General features: G+C 44.1%; 1 protein-coding gene across 3 annotated transcripts; it reads right to left on the bottom strand.

Moving 5' to 3' along the window:
- Window positions 1-7,030: 7,030 nt before the first annotated feature.
- On the bottom strand, window positions 7,031-20,151 carry LOC121655876 (zinc finger protein 135). Of its 3 annotated transcripts, none has more exons than XM_042010770.1 (3): window positions 20,047-20,151; window positions 16,507-17,149; window positions 7,031-9,330 (listed from the first exon to the last, which is right to left on the bottom strand). In XM_042010770.1, the coding sequence occupies exons 2-3, from the start codon at window positions 17,079-17,081 to the stop codon at window positions 8,481-8,483; spliced, it is 1,425 nt and encodes a 474-aa protein (XP_041866704.1). In that variant the 5' UTR covers window positions 17,082-17,149; window positions 20,047-20,151; the 3' UTR covers window positions 7,031-8,480. The 3 variants fall into 3 exon arrangements, with proteins under 3 accessions (XP_041866704.1, XP_041866703.1, XP_041866705.1); XM_042010769.1 differs by lacking the exon at window positions 20,047-20,151 and adding an exon at window positions 18,323-18,467; XM_042010771.1 differs by lacking the exon at window positions 20,047-20,151 and adding an exon at window positions 17,955-18,283.
- Between the last annotated feature and the right edge of the window lie 238 nt (window positions 20,152-20,389).

Below are 20,389 nucleotides of genomic sequence, written 5' to 3'. Positions count from 1 at the left end.
TATCCATCCTTGCCTCCTCTCTCCTAGTATCCATCCTTACCTCCCCTCCCCTAGTATCCATCCTTTCCTCCTCTCTTCTAGTATCCATCCTTGCCTCCCCTCCCCTAGTAGCCATCCTTGCCTCCTCTCTCCTAGTATCCATCCTTGCCTCCCCTCCCCTAGTATCCATCCTTGCCTCCTCTCTCCTAGTATCCATCCTTGCCTCCCCTCCCCTGGTATCCATCCTTGCCTCCCCTCCCCTAGTATCCATCCTTGCCTCCTCTCTCCTAGTATCCATCCTTACCTCCCCTCCCCTAGTATCCATCCTTTCCTCCTCTCTTCTAGTATCCATCCTTGCCTCCCCTCCCCTAGTATCCATCCTTGCCTCCTCTCTCCTAGTATCCATCCTTGCCTCCCCTCCCCTAGTATCCATCCTTGCCTCCTCTCTCCTAATGTCCTTGTGTGCTGAAGAGGTTTTTCATGAGAAAAGTAGACATGTTTTTTTGGCAGAAGTCTGTTGGAAGCAGAGATGTCCTGCAGCAGCCCCTGGTGGTCATTACTTGTATTACACTCTAAAAACTTCCTCATTGTCTTCATCTTTGAGGCGTGATGGCTGCATTCATCTGTGGTGAAGACTTTAAAGTAAGAGGCTCCAAACACATCACACCACACAGCTAATAGTATAAAATCTTAATTTCTGACCAGTTACTGTCTGTAAGTGCAGTAGCATCCTCTGCAGAAAGATAGCTGCCCAAAAATATCTTGAACAGGGGACAGTCCTAACTTTAGAAAGGTCCAGCCACTATTAAAATCAGCTTTTACATGGAAACTAATGAAAACCTGTGAAGCCCCCCAGGGGACACGGATTATTTCTTTCTTTTGCGTTAGCACACAATAGTTTTGTGTTAACTTACAAAAAAGGGATGATCCAAGAGCGAGCACCGCCTATTAAAGCGTCTTGCTCAGTTGTTTTAGGTGTTTCTAGTCTGCATCCGTCCCTCTCAGCATTAGTCAACATAACACACACACCTAACATCAACGTGACTGGATACACATAGGAAAACAAAGGTCTGTCATTAAAAAATGACTACAGCTGATGAAAGCAGAACGACCTGGTGATGCTGCTCTGGGTTTTTTGACCCGTTCTACCATGGATTTATGAGCTCACCTCGCCTGCACGACGAAGCTAGATTTTCTCTTATCCAGGTACCTTCAGGGTTAACCCTGACAAAGCTGGTCCACTTCTTACTGGGGTCAAGCATCATGGTAACTGAACAGCTAACCTGCTCCAGAGCAAGTATTTTCTTGATTAGAGATCAACAAGTTTAAAAGCACCACTTCCTGACCAACCATTTGTCTTGGAAAACGTCTTTCTTAGAAGATTTGGTGCGCTGATTGTGAGAGGAGCGTTTAAGAGAGAGTTTTTGGGATAGATGCATCTTTTTGATGAAGAAATAAAGCCTCATCACAGACTGCTTTGAAGAATGTTTTTATACTTGTTCTGGACTTGTTCCCAAGTCCGTTTAGCTCCACTTTGTATCTGAAATAATAATTTAACCTTTTATATAATAATAAGGTTAATAAAAATGCTCAAACATGGCAGAACTACAGAACTACGAATTTAAGGAGCACACAACTCATGTCACCATGGTGGAGAATTAATATTCCAACAAATCGCACTCACATGGTTGGTGAACAACTTCCAGGTTTTAACATCTGTGGTCTGAACTTCCTCCTTTGGCCAGCTTATTATCCCAGCAGGGTATCTGATCACTGGCAGGGTTTAGCTGTTAACTACCCAGATCTTGTTCTTGCCATTGAGCTGAGTAAATATGTATGTTCCTGTTTTTTTATTGTGACTAACCTCACGGGTTTTTTTATAACTGTATTTTCTTTTATTCTTTTAGTGGCCTGAAAGCTTGGAGCTGGTGGTGCTTCTGCGGTGTGGGTCCCCTTCCTAGTTGGATCCTCCCCTCATCTGCATGCTGATCACGTTTGCCTGTGCTGTGGAACTGAAGTGCGGTGTGAAGTGTGTTTGTTTTACACATGTGTTTGGGGTGGCTTTGGTTCGGATCCCCTCACCTTGTTTCGCCCACCTCCCTCCTGGTAAGCTTCAGCCATCTTTTATTGTTGAACCGTGGGTTTTGGTCTTGTTTTGTTTTGTTTATTTTCAATAATAAAGAGTGTTTAATTCATTGGACGCTGGTCTCACGCCTCCTTAGTATAACGGACCTGGTTGCCTTGCTGGAGTTTCTGTTGTTATTCCCTGCGGCGAAAGTCCCAGGGTGGCGTTGTCTGCAACTTAACAATATTATTTACTGGCTTGTAGCCCGTAAGTCTACCTATTTTATTCCCTGACTCCCCCGAGCTTGGCACAAACTTGGCGTTGTTGGCAGGATTTACTTTGTGTAGGCTGAGACAAGCGTTCATTATTTTTTTTATTGTTTTTTTGGGGGGGGGTATGTTTTTAGCTCCCTTTCTCTTGAAAGTTCTGATTTTGTAAAAGCAAAGCAACAGCAGCAAAGCGGAACAGTGTTCTGTAGGCGTGGGGATGGCTGTAGTTCCTCCAGCACCACACGCCACCGCAATCGCTGTTGCATCGTTAAAAATACCGTCGAATAAATCCCCCCGGATGACAGGGGTTCGTCACACAAAGAAGTCGTTCTGGTGCGAGAGGCAGCACAACGCACGGGTTTCCCACAGCAGTCTTGGTGTGAGAGCCAGTACCACACGCAGCAATAACAATCTCCACGACAGCCGGAAGTCAGGCGACCTGTCAACCAGACGAACATAGCCCAAAGCTGGCCCCTCGCCTGCTTAAATACGTCGCCCCCTGCCGCTGATTGGTTGATACTGTAAGCACTTACCTCATACTGCCACACAGGCTTTTGCCTTTATCATTTTTGATCAGGTCTGGCTGGTCTGGCCTTCCTGCAGCCGCACTGGCCATATTGTAAAAGTAGAAATAAAAAGTGCATGTACAGCAACAAGCCGGGTTGTAGCGAGGGCTCTCTGCCAGCCGGTCGGACGCTGTCTGTCTGCCTGGCCGGCCTGCCGCACTGAACTGTAAATTAGTTTTGTATCCAGATATGGCGTTTGAGTATCAATACTTTTTGAAGTATCAGTATTTTTGACAACCCTAGTAAGTATGGATACCTGCTTCTCAAGAATCCATTATATAAAATGTGGGGTTCCCCAAGGATCAATTTTAGGCTCAGTACTTTAATCTGTACATGTTGCCACTTGGGGATGTCATCAGGAGACACAACGTTGATTTTCACAGCCATGCTGATGATATGCGGCTTTACATCACAATCTCCTGATGACCTGGAGCCAGTTAATGTCCTCTTAAAATTTCTTACAGTTCAACCAGGACAAAACTGAAGTTTTAATGATCCTTCCTGAAGACAAGAGATCATTTCATCCAAACTGCAGAATTTTAAACCTTCTCAGTGGGTGTCCTTTTTAACTCTAAGATGGATTTTATTCCATACATTAAAAATGTAACAAAAACAGGATTTTATCATCTTAAAAACTGAGTCAGTCTATTTCTCTCCCATGTCAACACAGAGGTGCTGATGCATGCCTTTATTTCTAGTAGAATAGATTATTGCAAAGCCCTGCTCTCTGGTCTTCCTAACAAGAGTGGTTACTCCAGAGCTGCATGTGTTCTGAGGAGGACCAGAGGGCAGGAACATATTACACCAGTTTTAAATCGCTGTGTTGGCTTCCCAAGCGTTTCAGGAACGATTTTAAGATTCTTTTAGTTCTTTATAAATGTTTAATGGTCTTGGGCCTGTTTTTAAATTATAAACCCTTGCAGACCCTAAGGTCCTCTGGTATTGGCCTGTTAATTGTTCCTAAAGTAAGTGCTAAAAACTAACGGCGAGGCCTCGTTCCACCTCTACGGTCCTTGTCTATGGTACAGCCTGTCTGAGGGCCTCAGGGCTGCAGAGACTATTGAAGTTTTAAAAAGAGGCTCAAGACCTACCTTTTTAGCTTAGCTTATAGCCAGTTTTCCTTCATTTATATATTTTTAAATTAATCTGTCTTTACCTTTTACTTTGTTATTACACTTTGTATTTTATTTATTTACCTATTTACCTTTAGATTGGGTAGTCAGGGCCCTGCACTGCTGCCTTATGGCTATGGTGCGGGCCCGGTCTGCCCTGATCTGGATCATTCCCTTGGTGACGGCCTTTGTGGTCGCGGATTAGTTTGGCTCTTGGTGTGGATGGACCCCTAGGATATCATTTCCTCACCTGGTGCCAAAACAAATGTTTGTTTATACTGTTATTTTTTAGTTGGAGACCGTTTATTTTAGAGTAGGGTCACAGCAGAGGTGAGGGGTTGGACTCCATGTCCTTTTAGCTTGTGTGTTTTATTTGATAAGAATTACTGATATCTAGTGGTAGAGATGGGCATAGCAATGAATTCAAATGCCAAGCAACGTGAATGAACAGTGGCCCCTAGTGACCAAAATTCTTTGGAAGGTAGATTTAGGTATCATCGCCTTAAAAATTGTAGAAAATATATCTGTTAAAAACATTTATCAAAAGTAACTTGTATTAAAAGAACAAAAGTGGACTGTTACGGCCACTGCCTATTGCTGGCAGCTGCAGCTCATTCCTGCCGTTGATTACCTGGTTTGGAGGCTCTCTTTCTGGAGTGGCTGGATTTAACACACCTCAGTCTCCTCCCTTCTGACTGGCTAATTGTCAGACCAACCAGGCTGCAGCTTACTAGAAGCCATGATTGGAAAAGGTGGCTGCAGCAGCCAGTCAGGAGGGGGAAGCCGGAATGGCTCAGGCCGCTTTCCCCTCATGTTGTGCACTGTGTGTGTGTGTGTGTGTGTGTGTGTGGCATCAGGGTGGGACTGGTTGGCGCAGGTGGTCTCATCCTGATTTTGACAGGAGTTTTGGTAGTAGGGCTTACTGAGTGTTCACTGTGCTTTGTGTGGGTGATCCGTTTAGTTGCAGACCATTTTGTGGAGTCCGGTATGGGGACTCGGTTATGGTTCTGTTTTAGTTTGGATTCACCGTTCTACACTCAGTTTCGTTTAAGCTTTGCTACACCTTTATTTTGTTCTGTCATAGTGGGAGTTTTGTGTTTAGTTTGGTGTTGGGCTAGATTAGTGTTTGGTTTTGTTGTGACTACGGTCACTTTAGTTTATGGATCTGCTGCCCTTTTGTCTTTTTTGTTTCACCGAGTTCTGTACGGTCATTCTTTTGTTTTATATATTTCTTTCAGCAGGTCCTCGAACCCCAACACTTGTTTTATTGTGTATTTTCCTTACAGGTTTTATTCGTTGTCTCATGGGATGTCAATAAAATTGTGCTTCCTTTACCACCTGTCCTCAACGTTTTTATCTTTTGTTACGCCCAAACATACCCCTTGATACGGGACGTAACATGGACCGAGAATGGCCTCTTGAGAAATCCCACGACACAGGAGATGTGGCAGAAAAACATTAGCCAGCAAGCACCATTAGCCACATTAGCTGACTAAAAAAGTTTTACTTGTCAAACAAGACAGTCAACAACAGTCCCTAAAACACCCAGTTTCTCTGAGAAAGTCAAATATTGTGGTTCACAGTTTCAAAGGAGAGACTCGGATCTAAATGTTATTAAATGGCAGCAGTAACAGAATTAATGTGTAACAACAAATCATTTATAAATTGTAAAAGCACTGTTTCTGTGCTATAGTAAGGTTTAAAACCAGACTTAAAGGTCTCAAATCCTATTTTCATCTGAAAGAAAAGTGGACTTGCAGGAAGACTATTTACTTTAGAACAGGGGTGTTAAACTAAATTTAGTTCAGGTGCCGCATACGACACAATTTGATCTTGTGGGTCAGACCAGTAAAATAAAATGATGAAAACCTATAAATAATAAAAACCGCAAAATTTTCCCTTTCAGTTTCCACATTCAGTGCAAATAACCAGAATAAGCGCAACTTCAACTATATTTTGCCTCATTTTGTTAACTATGAATTAAAGATCACAATACATTTACAAAATCATAAAACATTTAACCACAGGTGCCTGGAACTGGGGGGAAACTGTGTGATAACTCAAACATTGCGTTAACTTGTCAAAATAAATGTACATACATTTCAACATTGTGCAGTAATCCTGACCACGACTCATGTCTTCATACAAACTGAAGTCAGGTCTGTATAAGATGTTTTTGCCCTGCCTTGTAAATCTATTAGATTTAAACATAAAAAGTAAAACATGCTGCAGAAAAATTGGGAATTAGTTGTTTCTATTAAAAAAAATTACAGTTCATGCTTTCTGTTTTCATTTACCAAATAAATTCAACGGGCCAGATTTGGCACCTGGGCCATATGTTTGACACCCGTACTCTAGACCCTGGGATAAAATGAGTTTTGATATGTGCTGAAAGTTAAAAATGCTGGTTGGATCAGGACAACATGCTTAACATGCTCGAAAGCAGCTGGAACAGAACGTGTTTTAAGACTGATTAATTACTGGAAGGAAACTTGGCCCAACAGTGTCACTAACCTCTAAAAATCCTCTTCATCCTCATCTTCCTCTGCCGGAGCAGCTCCAGCAGGAGTTCTGATGAATGTTGGCCGTAGCTGCTCAGCTGAAACTCATCAGTGTGAGCCGGCTGCTGTTTGGTGCCCTCTGGTGGACGTGTGGAGATCAGCACAGAGGAAAAACACTGGGACACACCAGTTTCTTTCAATGTTTATTACAAAAGGCAAGACATGTCAGAACTGGGTTTATTCTATTGGCAAACACGATACAATGACAACCTTCTACCTGCAGCGTGAAGCTTCGCCAGGCCACCGACAAAACCAAAACAAACCAACACATCATGGATCTAAACTGCAGTGGAGGAACAAGAACAGGAACAGAAACAGAAACCAGAACAAATGAAAGAGGAGTCGGGGGGGCGTCACCGAAAGCTTTTTGTCTTCTACATGGGGGGGGGGGGGGGTCGTAGACGCTCAGACGTCTCACATTTATAAATAGGTCACCATTAAATTAACTCCGATCCAATTCACACAGAAAAAGTTTTTCCCACAAACTCAAAGTGTCGACAAGCAGGAAACAAAAAGTGTATATGGGGGGGTGAGATGAGGTGGGGGGGCATCCAGGTTTGTCAGCGTTTACAGAACTTTATTCCGTCCAAAACTTTTAATTTCTCTGGTCCATTATCGGACCGAGACGTCCAACCAATCCGAACTCATCTGTCTCCGTGTCCATCAGAGCCAAACCTTCGCAGAGACAAAGATCCGATCCCGTGGTTCCTTAGATGGACGTCCGTTGGTTTAGATCACGTTCTGTGATGCCAACTTCGTTAATTAAACAGTTCGTTTGTTGTGAGTCATGTGACTGACCTGCTTGAATCAGCTGGTGGTGAAGTGAGCCTCTTTTCTTTTACTTTGAAAACTGGGCATCTCTTCCTGTACGCTGTCAGGTGATGAACGTGGTGATGGAGTTGCTATGGTACGGCTGCCCAGGAGAGCGGAGCAGCTTCTCCCCATGTATTTTTTTTCTTTTTCTTCTTTTTGTGACATTTAAATATCATTTATATTCATATAATACAACGCACTTCGTAAGAAGTGCGATTTCCACGGCAACCAACCTGCTGCTGGTCACCAGAAAACTACAAACATGGCCACCCAGCCGTAAGCTTGACGGACCAGCTCTGATTTCACTTTTTTTATGTCAAGGCTACAACACAGCCGACTCATCAGAATGCTTTCATAATCACACCTTCAGCCAATGAAATCGCTCAAAGGAACGAAGGCAGTGCTGTGGAATGGGAAGAGGTAAGAAAAGCAAGAAGGCGGGGCCATTGAGATCAGTTTACCGACAATGTAACCACGAAACAAGGGATGAAGTTTAAATAATAATGGAAGGTTCTAATTAGTTATTGATCGGCAACTGATTTATTTTGGATTACTCTTTAATCAGACTGACTGGAAAATGTTTTAGCTAAAATAATCAAAACAAGGAATTGATGATTAATCAGCTGCTGACAAGCTGAGTTTGTTTGTAAAAAGTGGGACATCAGAGCTGATCAGCAGCCTGATGTTGGGACTCAAGTTTCCCATGATGCTTTTGGGTCCTGGTGCTGAGCAGTTGAGGGAAGGTGGAGGAGGGATGAGTGTGATTACGAGGCACCTCAGACAGGTGCAGGAGGTGGGGCTATTTAAATCAAATCCCATTCTTTAGAGCAAATAGCTAACGTCACTTCTGACCATATATGGATATGCCCGCAGGTGGAGACCCCCACCCCACCATACGGCCATATATGGATGTCCTGCTGCTATCTACACCAGAGAAGAATCAACCAGTTTCTGAAATCCGGACAACCAGAGTCCACAACTGGTCCAGATAATTTCTGAATTCAATTTTTTTGTAGAACTGGTCCCAAACCAGTCCAGAACTAGTCAGCACCGATTCAGAACCAACCCAGAACAGGTCCAGAACCAGTACAACCCCAGTCCACAGCCAGGCGGCATCACTCTGAGTCGGACTCAAGCGGAGCAGTCTCGTCCAGCACGGGTCTCTTCTGGTGCTTGCCGGAGGCGTGGACCCGCTGCTCCTCCTCCATGTGGGCCTTCTTGTGGCGCGAGAAGCTGGACGAGTGCATGAAGGTCTTGTTGCAGGCTGCACATGTGTAGGTCTTGGTCTTGGTGGGGAGTCCAGTTTTCTGGTTCTGCTGCAGCTTACCCCGCCCACCGCCGTCTCCCATCTGGTGGGTCTGCTGGTGCCGTACCAGACTGGAGGCGCGGCTGAAACGCTTCCCACAGTGGCTGCAGCCGTGGCGTCCTCCTCTGCTCTCTTCGTCCTCCTCAGAGGCAGCGGGGCCCCGTTTGCCGGCCCGGCCTCCCCGGCGGCGCCGGTTCTTCTTGCAGAGGGTGTAAAAGTTGGGCTTGTCACGAGAGCAAAGCTTGAGGCGGATCTTGAGGTCAGACGAGCTTTCGCCCAGGTTCTCCTTACCGGGTGTGTAGCTGTCCAGCAGCTCCTTGACGTGGGTCACCTGATGTTTGGACAGCTGCGTGGACGTCCTAAAGCTCATGTCGCACTGCGGGCAGGCGTAAAACTTGTCAGCGCCCTGACTCTGGATGATGGCGGTCGCCACGTGCTGCTGCTGCCTCTTGTTCTTCTTGTTTTTGCCACCCAGCTTCAACGAGTGGCGCAGGGCGGCCATGTTGGGGCCGAGGGCAACGTCTTTGGGAATCCCTTTTCCTTTCTTGTGGATGAGGCGGTGGCGCGACAGGCTGGAGCTGTGGTTGAACTCCTTCCCACAGATGTTGCAGGGATGGATTCGCCGCTTCCCATGCAGCCGCAGGTGACTCCCCAGCATCCTGACAGGCAAACAAATAAAACAAACAGATTAAACATCAGAAACACTCACAGATCAGTCAAAAAAAAAAGTTTAGCTAAAGAACAAAGAAAATCAGCTTCATTTCCTGTTTATATTTTAGACTGATGTATTTATGACATCACACATCAGTTTCTCACTTGAAAGATTTTGGTCCAATGAGCGCTGCAGGAACAAATCACACATTCATGTTGTCATGGTTACACACTTGTGTCAATCAAATGATGACCTCAGGTTGGTTTCTAGTGGCTGGTAACAGAAAATAGGCCTAGAGTTCAGCATCCTGAGTGGAGCTTTTCTTCAAACTTCTAGTCCTCCCCTGAAGTCTCCTCATTCTCCTCCTAGATGGCAGGAGACTGATGTAAAGGTTTGGGGAGTCGCCAGCCATATGGAGTGTTTTGAGGGCCTGACGTGTGTTTTACATGTCCTGGAGGGTGGGGAGGGGGGCACCAATTAGATTGGTACCCCAACAGAAGGGTCCCGAAAAAATAACATGGGTAGGATATTAAGAGTACCCTCCCAGTTTTCGCATGTGGAAACGTGGGTGGAAAAGTGGCTTTTGGGCACATTCACACAGGTTGGTCTGCTTTAAGCGAACCTGATCCGCTTCCATGGACAGTCCAGTCCATTCAGAGCAGTGTGAACGCGCATGTGGACCAAAGAAGTGATCTCTGGTCTGCTTGAAAACGGGCGTCTTGGTCCACTCTGGTCCGGTGCACTGGCACAGGGAAAGCTAACAGACTATATAGGGAACCAAAGCGAGGAAGTGACATATGACACGAGTCACCACAACAACGCTGTCGCTCCATTTTACTGGTCCTGCCCACTTGAGATCAAATTGCGCTGAATGTGGCCCCTGAACTAAAAGGAGTTTGACATTCCTGCTGTAAGGGGTTAAGCTTCAACCTGTCATTTCCTCTCTGGTCCAGTTAACACTTTGCTTTCGGCTGCTATTTGAGCCTGTTTGTGATCCAGGAGGGAAGACACCACCTGATGTTTAACCTTTGTGCCTCTTCAAATTTAGGAAACAAACTACGAGAAAATCATCCGTCAATATTTTTTCAGCTTTTATTTTCATAAATCAGTTGAACAAATTCAGACCTGCTTAAAACTACCAAACATTTATTTAAGTCTTTTAACCCGATAAATGTTGGTTAGGTATTGAAATAATGATTTATAATATATATATATAGATATATATATATATATATATGAATTTGCTTCTATATAATAAATATCTGGAGGAAAGGTCTTTGATGGTAATTAGAGTCTTGGATACGTCAAAGATTAGCATCAAAATCCTTTTTACTGTATTATTATTTTTATGTTGTGCCAGAAACTCCCTCTGCTGACCTTTGTGGCCAAGAATGCTCAATTGACTTCCATTGAAAATAAATAGTTTAATCTCACAGTCACGATTCATTTTTTGTTGTCAGATTTCATTTTGAAGATGTTTACTGGATTCCACCAGATTCGACTGTTTTCCCGTTTTAGGCAGATGCAGGAAATGGAGAATGTGCACCAACGTCGCCAACACACAGAAATGTGGGACTGGTCCTCCATGTTGGGGAACCAGTGTTCTATTTATAAATGGGGGTTTCCAGCTTCGGCCCTCAAGGGCCTCAATACTGCAGCTTTTCAATGTTTCCCTACTCCAACGCACCTGACTCAAACTAATGAATCATTGTGCAGCAGAACTTTAAAAGCTGTTGGATCCATTTAATTTGAGTCGGTGTGTTGGAACATGGAAAAATCTGCAGGACAGCAGCCCTCGAGGCCCTGGTTTTCAGCAGTGGCGTCATCTTTTTAATCTTTATCTTATTCAGAATTTCTGATCAATATTTAATCATTTTAGCTTTGAACCAAGTTATGCACTCGACCGCAGCAGCAGATTGTGATCAGCATAGAAAAACTGAATAAATCCACAAATTTCCATCCTCCATTTCCATCTTGGAGGCAGCACATCCCAAAGAACAGCAGACTGCTGCAGAAACTACTCTGTCCCACTGTGGGTGGATATAAAGGTCAGTTTGGGATTTATGTGAGCAGAAGTAAAGATGGCTTCATTTACAAGGTGTCAGCAAGAGCAACAGTTCCTAACCTATTTTTCTGAAGACCCCCTTCATACAAATACCAAACAGCTGTGGACCCCCGCCCACCCAGTGTTGAAACAATGCTTGGTTTTATGTTTTCATTAGTGGCTTCTCACCATAAATTATTCTAGCCAAGCAATTCCTTTGATAAAACCAGTTGAGGTAAGATAATTATCAACACATAGCCTTGTTTAAACATAATTTGACAGCTATCAGCTGTAAAGTCAAGTCACATTTACAAACATCATCATGGACCATAAAAGACTGAAAGGCGTTGATTTAATAAAAAAAAAAAAAAAAAAAAAAAAAAACTTTTTAAATGTCCTGATAAATTGATTTCATTGAGTGGCGTCTCCCTAAATTAGAGTTGTCAAGAAAAAAAAAAAAAAAAAAAAGCAATCCTCAGATACTAATTGATTCTACAAATTTAGTACCTAGTTAGATATTATTTAGCAGGGGTGTCGATACTTAAATGCCACTTGGCGTCTCCTGGTTCACAGAAGAAAAAAACAGCAGCTGTTACACCAAAATCTGTGACCCATCAGAATCTGACCAGAGGGGGGCGATAGCGTGCATTTCTCTGAATGTACGTGTCAGTGAAGTCTTGAAAACTTGTATTTAAATCTAAATTTATTTTAATGCAGGTACACATTCTGATAGCATCACAATGTGTGACGTTATTATTTTTAATGAACCAAAAGAAAATGCAGTTTTCAATTATAATAAATTAACCAGAACAACATAATGGGTGTTCAACTGGTGAGTAAGCTCCACCCTCTGACGGTGACTAAGCTCCACCCTCTGACGGTGACTAAGCTCCACCCTCTGACGGTGACTAAGCTCCACCCTTTGACTGTGACTAAGCTCCACCCTCTGACAGTGACTAAGCTCCACCCTCTGGCGGTGACTAAGCTCCATCCTCTGACGGTGACTAAGCTCCACCCTCTGACAGTGACTAAGCTCCACCCTCTGGCGGTGACTAAGCTCCACCCTCTGATGTGTGTAAGCTACACCCTCTAATGGTGAGTAAGCTCCGCCCTCTGACAGCAGTGTGTAAATGTGTGTTTGCTTTGGGACATCAGATTCCAGAGTTACATGGTTTAAAGGTTCAACGGTTACCACTGTGTAATAGGTACAGTATAATAACTTTATGCAGTGTTGGCTTTGACTATTGATGGGAAATGGTGACCTACATCACCCCTCACACAGCCAGGATGCCAGAGGTCACCATTTCTGATAGCCATCAGAATGTGTGACTTTACTGTACCTGTATTATAATGAACTCAAAGTGTTTTCAAGACATAGCTCGTCTTTTAAGATGTACATGCAGAGAAATGTACACTGTAGTACCCCTGTGGTCACAGATTCTGATGGGTCACAGATTTTGGTGTAACACCGCCTCTACCGGTTTTTAGTAGGCACTGCACCGGGCAGCCCCGTGCCTACAGCAGCTTCCTGGAGGACCCATTGTTTGCAGTGTTGCCAACTTAAGACTGGTACACACATAAGGATTTTCTAAATCTGAAGAGATTTTTTTCTGTTAGAGACCCAACACATGAAGATAAAAAATCAGGCATTTAAGAGTTCTGATCGTACTGTGTGGTAGATAATCTCAGCACAGAACAACACCGATCCACAATCTTTTCCTCCGAGCCAGAAATCATGTGTGTTCAGACATGATCTAACAAAAACAAAGAAGAAGAAACACAGCAACAACCGGAACAACGAAGAAAAAAAACTATGCCAACAACGGGAAAACACGACACCCATCGTGGAAGAGGACATGATGAAGAAATTATGGTGGTCCTGCGACTATTATTAACAGAAAAATCCAGAACTGAAAAAAAAAATAACAGACTGGAGACGGCGTGAACACGACTTTATGTTCTTCCTGTTCCCCAGTCAGCTCACGCTCTGATTGGCTAGAGTCCAGCTGCTGGCTGGTCACGCCCTGGCCACAGACTCTATATAAAAGATGGGCGGAGCCTCCGTGATGTCACCCATAGGTTTCTGAGCAGAACTGCAGCTCGTTGGGCGTTCCCACCATCGCCATCTTGGCAGCGTCACGCGTGTTGTGATTCCCGGAAAATCCAAAAATGGGTAAAGAGGTGGAGCTGAGAGGGGGGCTGTGGAGTTGGGGGTGGATGATTGACACCCATCAAACTCCAAACTGCTAAGCGCTAACCAAGCTAACTTGGCGCTAACGGTAGCTAACCAGCTAACGGAGGTAGGTGGGCTAAAGCTAAGGAGCGCTGTTAGCCGGCTAAAATCCACGTTCGTGCTGCACTCTCCCTTCTTGCTGCGGAAATTGGATACCTATCAATCAAAAGAACACGCCCCTAATTATGCCAAATTTCAAGATTAAATAGCATCCAAATGGATGAGTTAGAAAAAAATCCCCCTCACAGTTGTCATGAAGGTAAACTTGACCTTTTAATCCTAAAATGGATTTTTGTACCAGGCTTTAAACATGTTTATTTCTGCTGTGAAGTTGGTCTTTTTAACATGGGGAAAGTAAAGTCTGAAAACGCTGTCAGAGACAATATGAAGATATTTCTGCACAAACTAATATAGCTTAAAAAAATTGCATTTATTTTAAAGTGTTAATGACTTTTCTTATCATTAATATATTTTTGTAGTATTGTTTGGATTGTATTGTTGTTTTTGTGGTGTTCTGACTTTAATTTAAAGAATAATACATTTTTCCCCTCTATAGTATCAGCACCATTCTTAGTTTCGGTATTTGAAATTTTAGTATTGTGACAACCCTACTCTAAATGTTCTTACAGTTCAGCACCAGATTAGAACAGAACTTTATTGTCATTCCAACAAAAAATGCAATGAAATGAGTGTCAGCAGTGTACTACTGAGTCCCGGTGTTGTTCTGTCAAACATTTAGTTACAACATTCAGGATTCTTTCCTGGTTTCTCTGGTTTCAGACCGGAACCGACATCAGATTCAGTAAAGCATTTTGGTATATTTTATTTTCCTTGTGATAAATAAAAAAATCTTCCTCATATTTTTGCATGCTTTTGTTTTTTACTGCTCCTGAAATGAATGATTTAGACTGGTCCTGGTCCAGCTGAGACCACAGCTGGACTCCATGCAGGACCCTCTTCAGTTTGCGTATCAGCCCCATGTCGGTGTGGAGGATGCTGTCGCCTACCGGCTGCAGCGTGCTCACTCACATCTGGATGGTACTGCAGGCGGTGTGAGAATCATATTCTGGATTTTTCCACTTCCTTCAGTACCATCCAACCATCTCACTGAGTGGGAAGCTGCTGCAACGGGGCGTTACCACGTCCACCGTCTCCTGGACGACCGACTCTGACAGACAGGCCTCAGTTTGTCCGGCTGGGGACTTCCTGTCTGATGTGGTGGTCGGTGACCCGGGAGCACCTCGGGACGGTCCTGTCACCACTCCTCTTCACCCTGTACACCTGACTTTAAATACATCTCTGACTCGTACCGCCTGCAGAAACACTGATGACTGCGGTGGTTGGATGCATCAGAGATGGACAGGAGGAGGGATACAGGGAGTTGGTGAACAACTTTGTGGGCTGGAGCAGCAGGAACCAGCTCCTTCTGAATGTGAAGACGACGAAGGAGATGGGTTTTGATTTTAGGAGGAGGAAACCTGCACACCAACCCATCAGGATCCTGGTGAGGCGGTGGAGGTTGTGGGCAGCTATAAATGCTTGAGTCTGCACTTGGACAGCAGACTGGATGCTATGTACAGGAAGCGGATGAGCAGACTCTTCTTCCTGAGGGAGCTCAGATCCTTTAATGTCTGCAGCGAACTGCTGGAGATGTTCTTCCAGTCTGTGGTGGCCAGTGCCACCGTGTATGCTGTGGTGTGCTGGGGGAGCAGCATCAGCTCCAGCGACGCAGCAGGATCAATAAACTGATCCATGAGGCTGGTAAGATCATTGGACACAACCTGGAAACAGTCAGAGACAGGAGGTCTCTGAAGTAACTGGCCCCCATCATGGAGAATTCCTCACATCCACCACACAGTAAACTGGAGGAACAGCGGAGCTCTGTCTCTAACAGATGCTGCAGCTCCGCTTCATGAAGAGGTTCAGGAAATCATTCCTTCCTTTCACAATCAATCTGATCAATAACTCCTCCATGTGTGAGAGGTGATCATCATCTCAGCATTTACCCAAACACACCCACCAACCCATCATCATAGTTCGACAGTCAGTGTGTAGAGCTATTTTATTTACTTGTGTTTTTTCAGGCTTCCGCTGTATATATTGTGTATGTTTAGTTTATTTTCTATTTTCTATATGTGTACATTTTTTCTTATATAGCTGTTCTTTATGTATTTTAATCTAATGGCTGCTGCTGTAACAGAAAAATGTCCTCTCAGGAGTAATAAAGTACTTAGATATCCATCCATCCATAGCCTGTATATTTAGACATCTGCTTTTTCCTTCCATAAATCCCAGAATATATTCACTTATCAGAAATTAATCAACACGGATAAAGAGAAACTGGATTTAATTTAAAAAATTAGAATAAATATTTATTTAACATTAAATAATCCGTATCATAGTGAAGTTGCAGCCGATTGTAGACTCGCAAGTTTTCATTTATCCATTTGTAAAATGGCTGCATGAACATTTAATGATCAATAGTTTGTAAATTCAGGACAGGTGTGGGAACTTCCACCAAACACCAGGTAAACACCGACGTCTGCGACAGAAACAGGTGGAAACCTGAACCTCACTGAGTTCGCTCCTCCTGTCAGCTGATGGTGGGGCGAATGCTTCTCTAACGTGTTTTTAGAAACATTAACAAAGTTTACAAGTGAGAAACTTGAAAGTAATGATGGAAATAGTAGTCAAGTTCCCCCAATATGGTAGACAAAGTCCCGGTGATGACACATGCGCATTCTCAATGGAGCTGTGGGACCACCAGGGGCCACCAAAACATAAGACACTGGATTTACAAAAAATTTACTAAAAAGAAGAAGAACTGTAAAAATTAAGGGTTAAGTGATGTGCAGACTCCACCCACATCCACACTAAGTCAGCTGACACACACACAGTTTACACACCTGCTGCCTTTGAAGCTCATGCCGCAGTGGGGGCAGGAGTAGCGTGCATCCTGGTGGGTGGGCTCCAGTGCCCTCTTGATAGGCGGCACCGCCCCGGTCTTCCCCGTGTGGGTCTGCTGGTGGCGGTACAGGCTGGAGGCGTGGCTGTAGCACTTCCCACAGTAGCTGCAGCGAAACTGACGCCCGTCAGGCTCGTAGTCAGCAGGGTCCAAATCGGCCTCGCCATCCAGATGGCTGCTCCCCGCCTCCACCAGAACCTCGTGGTCCTCCTCACCGTCCTCTTCTTCCTCGTCAAAGTCTGTCTTTATCTCCACACTCTGCTCCGTCACCTCGCAGGGATACACCTCCTCGTATGGAGCAAAGAACGCCTCGTCTGTCTCGATCTTCAGCTGGTCGGCCGTCAGGTCTGAGGGGTCGTCCGAGTCCTTCTTCACGCAGGAGATGGTGAACTTGGAGCCGACCTCGGCCCACTTCACCACGTACTCAATGGGCTGCGTGTCGAGCTCCACAGTGATGAAGTCTGCACCCAGTGCGTCCGATTCCGAGACCGCCAGCTCTGTCTCCGAGTCCTCCATCCTGAACCGCCGTAGTCAGCAGAACTCAGGAAGAGGCGAGGAAGAGCGTCAGAGGAGCACCTACAGACCTGAGGAAACACACAGATCGATAACATGATCATTACTATGACATAAAAAACTGTTCACCTCAGCTGCTGCTCCAAAACATCAATCAAAGTGATGAGATTCTGTTCAGTCTGACACGAAGCTGGACACTGATTCTGGAACAGATCCATGTCTGATTAACAGATTACCAATAATCATGCCATAAACAGCTGCAGATTATTGATCAGTTCATTTAATCAAATCAGGAGTCCAGGTCCTGATCCAGTTTGACTGGTTTATATTGAAAAAAAATTGTTTATAAAGAATTTATCAATTAGACCCTAAGCGATTAGGTCGGGTCCCTTTAGAGCTCCTCAAGAGTATGGCGGGGTCTTGCCATGGCAGCTCTGCTTACTGTGTAACTGCACTCATTTATTTATTTCTCCACAAAGAGCAGGTCTGCGGGTAAAAAGCCTGACGACACACGCCCATATAAGGACATCGCTCAGTGACGTCACTGCAATGGACAGATACTGATAACCTATGACCTCTTATCGGGCTTTGTGCTTCATCTTGTCACGTTATCTCTGTCATTTTAAATTAAAAACATAAAACCTGTCACCTTCTCCGCTTTATCACAACCACACCTCCGTGCAGAGCTCGGTTCACAAATGTGTCGATTTAACGTCTGGCAGCAAGTCCGGACCCGTACAGGCGCAGCGGACGGACTGATTTTACTTAAACCAGCCAGAACATCTATTCTTCATCAAATATAACAATATGCTTTAATTTTACAGTAAACAACAACATTATTATCAAGTTTTCCTTATTATCTGAGCGGTTATTTACCACTAAAACAGCCCGCGGGAGGAGGCTGCAAGCTGGCCATCCGTTAGTAAAGATGATATTCACCGTCATTACCTGCTCAAACCAACGATATCTGAAAGCCGAAGGGATCGTAAGATCAATATATTTAGAAAAATGTCTTAAACTGTCGGCAAATGTTTTTCTCTTTGTCGTGAAACGTGAAGGTGTAAAACGGTGTTTTTCTTAGTGGGATTCCGGGGCTCGGCCGGGCTGGCTGTCAGTGATGAGGAAGCAGGGGGAGTTCTCTTCCCTGAAGGGTAACTGTCACCAGTGAAGAGCGGCCAGTGAACTGAAAAGGCGCTAACCGGACAAGGCCGGATCTCCGGAGCACTCGGGATTCGGTTACTCACCGAGATTCTGAAGCGGCACAGCGGCGTTTACCGTCAAATTCACCGGTGGACGCGATCACAATAAACAGGAAGCAGCCGACGTGAACACAAAGCATTGTGGGAAAAAAGGATTAAACGGTCGCGAGGACCGGAAAAGTAGCGGATTGTCCTTCAAAATAAGAGCATACGCTAAAATAATGTTATTATTATGATTATTATTATTAATATTAATATTAATAATAATAATATAATAATAATATTTTTTAAAGGAACATAAAGTGAAGTTGAACATAAATTACAGAAAAAAATACATACAAATTATATTCAACAAATAAGCAATTAAATCATAAATTAACCAGAAATCTGTATGAAAAGAACAAAATTACCAAAAGATAAAATCCAATAAGCTCACCAGATGCAACATTTTAACTAAAAATAAGAGGATGTCTTCAATGATATAAATCAACATATTAAAATATATATGGTGACATGAACTTTACCAAAATTCTGAACAAAAGGCAAATTATATATATCTGCAATGGACTGGTTACCTGTCCAGGGTGCTTACTCGAGACCCATGATAGACAAAGCGGTACAGAGAATGAATATATATATATATATATATATATATATATATATATATATATATATATATATATATGATACTCTAATAAAATTAAAACTAAAGCAAAGAATTTTATGATACTAAACGATTCATCTTCCATTTTAAATTTAATAAGCTATACAGGTTTCTGTCTTTCATTCTCAGGGGGATTAAAATAATGTCTTCAATAACATTAACTCTTATCATAATTCAATTTGAACGCTATTTGTTGAATCTAATATCTCTGAATGTAATCCAATCTAAAAACAAACTTCCTGTAAAACTCATTCAGAAACAAAACTCAATTGACGTTTATCTGACTTTTCAGGCTGCACTTTGTTCTTGTCGTTACCTGTTCTGTGACAACCAATCAAATCGTCAGGATATCGTGATAAAGCTGTTGCCACGTGATACACCTGTCACATCTCATGTGCATCAGAATATTTGACATCCTGTCCCCGAACTTCACCTAGAAGCACCATCATCACCATCATCATCATGTTTGTCTCATTTCATGTCTGACTACAGATGATGAGGAAGAAGAGGAGAAAAAAAGATATGAGGATGAGGAAAATGATCAGAAGAGGAAGACGAGGAAGAAAGACTAAGCGAAGGTAGAAGAGAGGATGAAGAAAAGATGAGAGGATGAGGAAGACAGAATGACGAGAGGATTAAAAAGACGATGAATGGGTGGAAGAGGGGAGAATGACTGAATGAAAGAGAAAATATTGAAAAAGAAAAGACGAAGAGAAGGAGGATGACAGAATGAGAGGAAGAAGAGGGGTGAAGAGAGGCGGAAGAGCAGGAAGAAGAGAGGATAATGAGGAGGTGGTGGTGAAAGAGGAGACGCTGAGCGGTAAATATCCAGGCCTGCAGTGTGTTCTGCCGCTGCAGCGGCGTCGCCGCTGCTCTCGGTACCGAACTCTCAGCTAGTATCAAACTGTGTTTTAGTTCATTTCCAGCCGGATGGAGCTCTCGAAAGTCCCGCTGAGGCTCCAGCTGGATGTCTGTTCTTTCATCCGGACATCAACACACACAATGTACGACGCATCCGAACGCCCCACCGCGCCGTCACCCACACGCTTCTTTATCCGTTCATTACCGTCATATCACGGGGCTCATGTTGTAGATAGACACTTACGATTCAACCCAGTACAATCCTTCTTCTCTCGGTTCGGTCCTGGACGACGTTTTGTGTCAATGGTCTTTGCCGCACCTCTGTCACATCCAAGCCGGAGAGCGGCAGCAGCTAACGACGCGGCTGCGGTAAGGAGCGATACGAAGCGGCACGTCTCCAGCTTGTGTGAATGAGCCGATGCGGCACAGAGGCGGCAAGCGGCCGACCGCACGATCCCTCTCCTCTCCGTGATTGGTCAAGGTCCTGCGCAGCCTCTGTCTGATTGGCCCGAGAACTGAAAGCTGAAACTCTGCCTCCAACTGTCGCGAAGTGTCGTGAAACCTTCCCGCCAGTGACGACCTGCTGA

The sequence above is a fragment of the Melanotaenia boesemani genome, chromosome 16, assembly GCF_017639745.1.
Source record: "Melanotaenia boesemani isolate fMelBoe1 chromosome 16, fMelBoe1.pri, whole genome shotgun sequence".
Classification (NCBI taxonomy): Eukaryota; Metazoa; Chordata; class Actinopteri; order Atheriniformes; family Melanotaeniidae; genus Melanotaenia; species Melanotaenia boesemani.
The sequence above is the reverse complement of the archived record's forward strand: the minus strand, read 5'-3'. Positions and strand labels throughout refer to the sequence as shown.